This window comes from Thunnus thynnus, chromosome 13, assembly GCF_963924715.1.
Source record: "Thunnus thynnus chromosome 13, fThuThy2.1, whole genome shotgun sequence".
Taxonomy (NCBI): Eukaryota; Metazoa; Chordata; class Actinopteri; order Scombriformes; family Scombridae; genus Thunnus; species Thunnus thynnus.
In genome coordinates, this window is record NC_089529.1 from 65,154 (window position 1) to 74,583 (window position 9,430).

The window sequence follows — 9,430 nt, forward strand, 5'->3', positions numbered from 1 at the left end:
ATACCTATCCACATTTTCCTGTCATTCTCAGCAGACCTGGGCTCCAGTTCCATAGCAGTTCCATGCTGCTGGTGGCCATCTGCAGGTTGTAGGTACTCTGCAGCTGGGTGGCTGTAGGGAGCCTCCATCATGTACAGCATTCTCCTCTGCTCCAAGACCATCTGTACAGGGAGAGGCTGACCCATGCCACACAGCGATCCACCCTGTTCACCTTTACCCTCTACCATGCCACTGAGCAAAGGGCAGGCCCCGTGGGGTACTTCATCACCTCTTGTACTGTTTTGGCTGTCCTGGCTTAAAGACTTCGTGCCCTTAGTGGCATGAGGACAGGGGTGTGGATAGACCTCAGACTCCTTGCTGTGAACAAGTGTGTAATGTTGGTTGGGTTCCTTCAGCCTGCTAGTAGAATGTGGGTTTGTACTGCTGGCGCAATCATGGTAGATCTCATCAGGGTACTTAGGGTCAGCTGTCAGCACAGGGCCTGATGGGGAAAACAATATCCAGAAACTGAAATTATATCAGAACTTCTGCTGAAAGACTCCTGAGGTAGAATCAAGAGCATAGAAGGGTGAGTGCTCAGAGAAGAACTTCTACAAGCTGCTTCTACAAGCTGTTTTCCATGTTGAGGGAATTTTACAAAAGGTGGAAGTTGTGGTAAAATCACCCCTTAATGAGGGTTAATCATGGTAACTTAATCTTGGTTAGAGTGTACCTGTGTATTTGTTGAATGCTGGGGGGTTATCCTGGCTCACTGGACTGGCAAGGTTCCATCCAACTGGCCCTCTGCTGTGCAGGGAGCTGATGATCTGCTGAGCCAGTTGAGAGGAGGGCAATGAGCTGTGTGACCGGCTCTGAGAATCTTGACGCCGGAAGTTGAAAGGGTAGTGGAGGGTCAAATTGTAGGTGGGGCTGCAGGACACCTGGCCTGCCTCAGGGCTTGTACTGGAGTTATGCTCCCAGGAGCAGGCGGAGAGGTCCGGCTGTAAGAGGCTACTTGCCTGCTGCTCTCCACAAATATGCACACAACAGAGAAGGATAGAGAAGGTTACTGACTGTTTCAAAATTACTCCTGTATTTCTCTGTTTGATATAATACTCTTGTATTTCGTGTGTTTGTTTCTTTCTTCTTCTTTCTGTCTTCATTATTCCGCCACTTCAGACCTAAATTTGACCCCTTAAACATGCTCAAAAACTCACCAAACTCACTCACCAGTACATCATATACAAACTTTATATGAGGTTTGGTGTTTAACTTAATTATAGGTCTTATATGTATAATTCAGTAGTGGGGATGACCTATGAGAAGGGAAAAAATGGAGTGAGGGTAACAGTTTAGTGAGCTGCACAGATTGACAGTTGAATGGTTTTTATAGCACAAAGTATGCAGCCGTTGAAACGCGGCAAAAAATGTACAGAAGACGGAAAAATAAGAATAAAGAGTTGCTGGATTTGGTCACCATGGAACATTATATTTAAGAGATATGGAACTTAAGTAGTATGGTGCTGTTTCAATAATGGCCACAAGATGGGGTCATTGGTGTCATGTTTTCATATGTCATGCACATTGACATGGAGAACATGTCTACGAAGTTTCATTTCATTAAAGACAACAGAAATTTAGAAATATCATGTTATAATATAAGAGTAGCGCCCCCTGGGGGTAGAATTGTATGAAATTTTACACAATGGTGCTCTGTCAAGGTATGTACAAGATCCCCAAATTTGGTGTCAATCCAAATTAGCATGAAGAGTTATGGCTCGTTAAGTTTATCGGGCCACGCCTTCAAAAGTTTGGTAATGAATTGCAGACAAATGGTAAGTGATGTCCATCTAAATATTGTATGTACCAAGTTTGGTGAAGATTGGATGAAAAATGTGCCAAAAGAAGCAAAAAATGCATTCATGAAAAAATTCAAAATAGAAATGAAATAACTAGAAATGCATTTATTGCAGAAAATGCGTGTGAATGCTGAGAGCTAAAAGAAATCGCAAAGCATTGCTGAAAATACTAAAGACTTGTTCATGTCCCCATCTGTACAAACAGAATTTGATTACCATGGCATATTACATTTAAGAGATTTAGCAGTTAATAAGTAGTATGGTGGTGTTTTATTAATGACTACAAGGTGGGGCTATTAGTGCCATGATTCAGTATGTCATTCAGATTCTCATTGAAAAGTTGTGTATCAAGTTTCATTTTATTAAAGGCAACAGAGTTGCATAAATATCATGTTATAAAGTTACTTTAGTGCCCCTTTTGGATGAAATTTTATGAAATGTTACACACTTCTGTAATGTCACCTTCCGTACAACATTTCCAAATTTGGTTGCAATCCAATTCAGTATTGAGGAGTTATTGCCCATTAAGTGCATTAGGCCACGCCTTCAAAAGTTTGCTAACCAATTACAGACAAAGCGTAAGTGATATCCAAAAACAAATGAATTAGTTTTGTTTGGGGTCCTCTAAATATGGTATGTACCAAGATTGAAGATTAGAGGAAATATGTGCCAACAGAAGCAAAACGTGTTTATCAAAAAATCCAAAATGGTGGGAAAACTTTTTAGGAAATGGGCACCAACATCAGTCTAATCAGCATCATCCAAGGAATATCCTGACCAAATATTTTCTTGATAGGACTTACTGTTCATGAGTTATTAGCCAAAATGTAAAACATGTAATAACTGACCACTTGGTGGTGCTATTGGTACCATGTTTTAATATGTTAAGGATTTCCACATGGGACACCTGTATGTCAAATACAAATACAGTTTAGCACTTTTAGTTTTTGAGATATTAGCTTTCAAACATTCCTCCCATAGACTTTCCATTATAAATTTTTAAAAAATACATAAAATCACTGGAATATGATAGAGATGAAAAGTAATAGCATACATGTCTTTAAAGAGCTGAACATTTTGATATTTGATTGTTTCTGTCATTCAAAGTATGGAGGAGTTGAAAGCTTGCAAAAAATGTATGGAAGAAGAAGAACAAGATTTGGATAACAATAGTTATATATAGTTATATATACAAGTTTATTAGCATGAATGCTTGACAGCATTCACGCTAATACTAATTCAGCCAAGTAGAAGTCCTACTTGAGGATAAGGAGCTGCTCTGAGTTTGGTCTTCAGCTTGACTGCTTTGGTCCTCAGTTGTTTGCGGTGGTCCTGAGAGGAAGTAAGACTGACATCAGGCTTAGTGACTTGACTCTGGTCTTCTGATAACTGCAGCTCCTTGCACTCGATTTCACTGTGTGCAAACAGACAGACATACACTGTGTATCTCCATAATGGCAGTTGAGCTTGGGAATATTTTTTGACCTGTGGAAGGTCCGGGCACTGTAGATGGTGCTGTTTTCTGCCATTCCAGTTACTCACAGGTCACAAAAAGTGAGCAACATGTGTCTTTAGTGGTATGTAGACAATCTGGCATGCATGGGGTGGAATTATGGCTGGAGCTGAGCGAGAGAAGAAAAAAAATCTCTCTCAAAGGGCCGATGCACCTACAGTACTTAATCCAAAAAGCAGCATCCAGAAAAACAAAAATTAAAATTAATAACTACAAGCCTCTACCCTCATTGATAAGCTACAGAGAGTGGGGATGAAAGATAAACTGAGTAAAATAAACATAGCACAAAAAGTAAGGAAATTTGTGTTTGGTAGATTATTTCTTTGTTGTAACAATGCTTCTTGGCAATAAATCTTATACCGTTGGAAAGCTTGTTTATTTCCCTTTTAAATGGTGCCACATTTGTAAGGAACATGCATTTGTGGGATGAGCAGCAGTATGTGAATTGCACCCATGAAAAATTTGCCAATGCCAAACAGCTTATTTTGCTATTGCTATTGACTCTTGTTTTGAGCTTCTGGTACCCCCGGTACTGCCAGGAGGCCTGCTATGACTGCCCTTCACCGTCAGGCCCGTTTGCGCTGGTGGCAGCAACACTGGAACATGAACTGAACATGTGGAGGAACGTTATGTTCAGTGATGAGTCCAGATTCTGCCTATGGCAGTTGGATCATAGGGTCAAAGTGTGGAGAAAAGGCAGAGAATGCTATGCTGATTGCTGCACCGAGTAATATCTTTTGGTGGAGGCAGTGTGATGGTGTGGGGCGGCATCTCCCTCACTAGAAAAATAAAGCTTGTCATCATTGGAGGCAATCTCAATGCAGAGAGATATCAAGATGAGATTCTGCAACCAGTGGCAATCCCATATCTCCACAGTCTGGGACCGAACTCTATCCTCCAAGATGACAATGCTTGCCCCCACAGAGTGGGTTTTATCAGAGACTACCTCCAGAATTTGAGAGTGGAGAGGATGGAATGGCCTGCCAGCAGTCCTGACCTCAACCCCATTGAACACTTGTGGGATCAGCTTGGGCGTGCTGTTCTTGCCAGAGTGACCAACACAACCATGTTGGCTGACTTGCGACAAATGCTGGTTGAAGAATGGGATGCCATCCCACAGCAGTGTGTGACCAGGCTGGTGACCAGCATGAGGAGGAGGTACCAGGCTGTTGTGGCTGTGTATGGTTCTTCCACATGCTACTGAGGCTCCTGTTTGTTAAATGAATAAATTGTTAAATTGCCAATATGTCTTGTTTCGTCAAACTTCAATCATCCAAGCCACCAAACACCAAACAAGAGTCAATGGCAGAATTAAATAAGCTGTTTGGCATTTGCAGAGATTTGGCAAATTTTTCATGGGCGCAACCCTTGACCACTTGAAAATTGAAAATTGATGAGCGCCACAAATGTTCATAATTCACTCATACATGCCTCTTAAGAACAAATCTGTTCATATAAACGGTTCTTGCATGAGTCCCATTGACTCAGGCCATTTATTGGACTCTACTGTCTGATGTGCTGATGTGCTACGGTAAGCGTATTGTATCATTTCCGGTTGCCGACTGTGTCTACTGATAGCGTTGTTGCTGCTCTCAACTCAGTTGATTTTCCTATATATATCACATTACTGTGGATTAATACCTGCTGTTTATTTAAACTTTCGCTAGTTTTACACAAGCACTCAGCGTTTTTCTCTTAGCGACTTTTCTCGATAATCGCACAAGTTGTTAGTTACTTAAGCTCTGCAGCTAGCATTAGCAGCTAACTTAAACTAAACAGTTAGCGATGGCTTCTCTCTCTCCCTCTCGTTCTCCTGCTCTCTCTTGCTCGGTGTGTCAAATGTTTAGTTATTCCTCTGCCTCCTTTAGTGATAGTGGTACATGTAATAAGTGTAGTTTATTTGCAGTACTGGAGGCAAGGCTTAGTGAATTGGAAGCGCGGCTCCGCACCATGGAAAAACAATCAGCAGCTAATGTAGGTAGCCAACCCCCAGTATCCGGTGCGGGCCAACCTAGCGTAGCTCCCACTCCCCCGGTAGCTCCCGAGCAGCCGGGAAACCAGGGTGGCTGGGTGACTGTCCGAAGGAAGCATAGCCCTAAGCAGAAGCCCACGGTTCACCACCAACCAGTTCATGTTTCTAACAGGTTCTCCCCATTCAGTGACACACTCACTGAGAAACAAACTCTGATTATTGGCAGCTCCATAGTCAGAAACGTGAAGTTAGCGACACTAGCAGCCATAGTTAAATGTATTCCTGGGGCCAGAGCGGGCAACATTGAGTCAAATTTAAAACTGCTGGCTAAGAATAATCGTAAATATGGTACGATTGTCATCCATGTCGGCGGCAACGACTCCCGATTACGCCAATCGGAGGTCACCAAATTTAATGTTGAGTCGGTGTGTACATTTGCAAAAACAATGTCGGACTCCATAATTTTCTCTGGACCACTGCCTAATCTGACCAGTGATGACATGTATAGCCGCATGTCACAATTCAACCGCTGGTTGTCGAGGTGGTGTCCAGCAAACGATGTGGGCTTCATAGATAATTGGCAGACTTTCTGGGGAAGACCTGGTCTAATTAGAAGAGACGGCATACATCTCACTTTGGATGGAGCTGCTCTCATATCTAGAAATATGGCTGAGTTTATTCATAGACCAAAACCATGACAACCCAGAGTTGAGACCAGGAAGCAGATCTGCAGTCCTACACGCTTCTCTGCACTTCCATTAAAGCAGTTACCCACCCAAAACTACATAGAGACTGTGTCTGTCCCCCGACCACTTAAATCAATTAAATCCAAAGTAAACAAAAGAAGAGTCATTCATAAAAATCTAGTAAAAATTAAAACCACTACTGCAATAGTACAACAAAATAAGATAATCAAATGTGGACTCTTGAACATTAGATCTCTATCATCTAAAGCTGTATTAGTAAACAATTTAATTTCAGATCATCATATTGATTTATTTTGTCTTACTGAAACCTGGCTGTGTCATGAAGAATATGTCAGCCTAAATGAATCCACTCCCCCCAGTCATTAATACTCATATTCCTCGAGACACGGCCAAGGAGAAGGAGTTGCAGCCATTTTCAACTCAAGCCCAACTCAAGCCTAATCATCAACCCTAGACCTAAATTTAATTATAACTCATTCAAAAGTCTTGTTCTTAGTCTCTCTCAGCCAACCTGGAAAACTTTACAGGTTTATCTCATTATTAGACTCAACTGGCTTCTCTCAGTGTGTAAATAATCCCACTCACTGTCTTAACCACACCCTAGACCTTGTTCTGACTTATGGGATTGAAATTGAACATTTAATAATTTTTCCACAAAATCCTATTCTATCAGATCATTTTTTAATAACTTTTGAATTCCTATTACTGGATTACACACCATTAGACAAAAATGTCCTCACTAGATGTCTATCTGATAGTGTTGTAGATACATTTAAGGGAGCGATTCCATCAGTACTGAATTCAGTGCCATGTCTCAATACTACAGAGGACTCTTATGTTAACTTTAGTCCCTCCCAAATGGATAATCTTGTTGATAGTGCTGCAGGCTCATTAAGAAAAACACTTGACTCCATCGCCCCCTTAAAAAAGAAGATAATAAAACATAAGAGGTTAGCTCCATGGTATAACTCCCAAACCCGCAAATTAAAGCAAACATTGCGAAAATTGGAAAGGATTTGGCGTTCCACCAAAGTAGAAGAATCTCGCTTAGTCTGGCAAGATAGTCTTAAAACATATAGGAAGGCCCTCTGTAATGCCAGAGCCGCCTATTACTCAGCATTAACAGAAGAGAATAAAAACAGTTCCTTTTCAGCACTTTGGCCAGGCTGACAAAGAGTCATAACTCTATTGATCAATGTATTCCTATAGCTCTCAGTAGTAATGACTTTATGAGCTTCTTTAATGATAAAATTCTAACTATTAGAGACAAAATTAACCACCTCCTGCCCTCAACAGGCACCGTTCTCTCCCCAAACACAGGAACCTTAGAAACAGCTGTAAATCCTGACATATATTTGGACTGTTTTTCTCCAGTCGACTTTCCTAAACTAACTTCAATGATTTGTTCAGCTAAACCATCAACCTGTCTCTTAGACCCCATCCCAACTAGGTTGCTTAAGGAAGCCTTACCCTTAGTTAGCACTTCTTTACTAGATATGATCAATCTGTCTTTTAGTAACAGGCTATGTACCACAGTCCTTTAAAGTAGCCGTAATTGAACCTCTTCTTAAGAAGCCTACTCTTGATTCAGGTGTTTTAGCCAATTATAGACCTATATCTAACCTTCCATTTCTATCTAAGATCCTTGAGAAAGCAGTCTCTAATCAGTTATGTGACTTTCTACATAACAATGGTTTATTTGAGGATTTTCAGTCAGGATTTAGAGTGCATCATAGCACAGAGACAGCACTGGTGAAAGTCACAAATGACCTCCTAACTGCCTCGGACAAAGGATTTGTCTCCATACTTGTCCTGTTAGATCTTAGTGCTGCATTCGACACAATCGACCATCAAATCCTTTTGCAGAGACTGGAACATTTAATTGGCATTAAAGGAACTGCATTAAGCTGGTTTAGGTCCTATTTATCAGACCGATTTCAGTTTGTACATGTTAATGATGAATCCTCCGTGAAGGCAAGGGTTAGACACGGAGTTCCACAAGGTTCTGTACTTGGACCAATTCTATTCACCTTGTATATGCTTCCTTTAGGTAATATTATTGGGAAACACTCCATAAGTTTTCATTGTTATGCAGATGACACCCAATTATATTTATCAATGAAGCCAGATGAAACCAATCAGTTAAACAAACTCCAAGCATGCCTTAAGGACATAAAGACCTGGATGACCTGCAATTTTCTACTACTAAATTCAGATAAAACTGAAGTTATTGTGCTTGGCCCTAAACACCTTAGAAACACATTATCTAATGATATAGCTACTCTGGATGGCATTACCCTGGCCTCCAGCACCACCGTAAGGAATCTGGGAGTTATCTTTGATCAGGATATGTCCTTTAACTCCCACATAAATCAAATCTCAAGGACTGCCTTTTTTCACTTACGTAATATCGCAAAAATCAGGCACATCCTGTCCCTAAAAGATGCAGAAAAACTAGTTCACGCATTTGTTACTTCTAGGCTGGATTATTGCAATTCCTTATTATCAGGCTGCCCTAACAAGTCTCTAAAGACTCTCCAGCTGGTCCAGAATGCAGCTGCACGTGTATTGACTAAAACTAGAAAAAGAGATCACATTTCTCCCATTTTAGCTTTGCTACATTGGCTTCCTGTAAAATCTAGAATAGAATTTAAAATCCTTCTCCTAACTTACAAAGCCCTTAATGGTCAGGCACCATCAGAGCTCATAATACCGTATTATCCCACTAGAACACTGCGCTCCCAAAATGCAGGCTTACTGGTGGTTCCTACAGTCTTTAAAAGTAGAATGGGAGGCAGAGTCTTCAGCTATCAGGCTCCTCTTCTATGGAACCATCTACCAGATTCGGTCGGGGGTGCAGATACCCTCTCTATGTTTAGAGAGATAACTTTCCTTTTTGATAAAGCTTATAGTTAGGGCCAACAGGCTCGCCTTGGATCAGCCCTTAGTTATGCTGCTATAGGCCTAGACTGCTGGGGGACTTCCCATGATGCACTGAGCTCCTCTCTCCTCATGTAACATCAATGCATGTCAATAACTTTGCTTCTTCCCTGAAGTTTTTTGTGCTTTCTCATCTCACAGGAAACCCTGGGTTCGGGGCTGAGCCTTCGCGGTCCTTCACAGTCCTGATGGCATCCTTCCCTGGCTATTGATGCTTATACTTATTGTTATTGTTATGATTGTTGTTGTTGTCTTTCCTTACCGCTGTCGCCAAGTGGGGGAATTGTTGGGTCTCTGTAAATTAAAGAGTGCGGTCTTGACCTGCTCTATGTGAAAAGTGCCTTGAGATGACTTTTGTTGTGATATGGCGCTATATAAATAAAAATTGATTGATTGATTGATTGATTGATTATTACAAATAATATAGAGTAGCAGATTGACCCACTGATTTCCCAACATG

The 9,430-nt window shown here is 41.2% G+C and overlaps 1 protein-coding gene across 1 annotated transcript; it reads left to right on the forward strand.

Moving 5' to 3' along the window:
- Window positions 1–5,136: 5,136 nt before the first annotated feature.
- On the forward strand, window positions 5,137–9,133 carry LOC137196267 (uncharacterized). The gene is made up of 2 exons (XM_067609138.1): window positions 5,137–5,996; window positions 9,112–9,133. The coding sequence occupies exons 1-2, from the start codon at window positions 5,137–5,139 to the stop codon at window positions 9,131–9,133; spliced, it is 882 nt and encodes a 293-aa protein (XP_067465239.1).
- The last annotated feature ends 297 nt before the right edge of the window (window positions 9,134–9,430 follow it).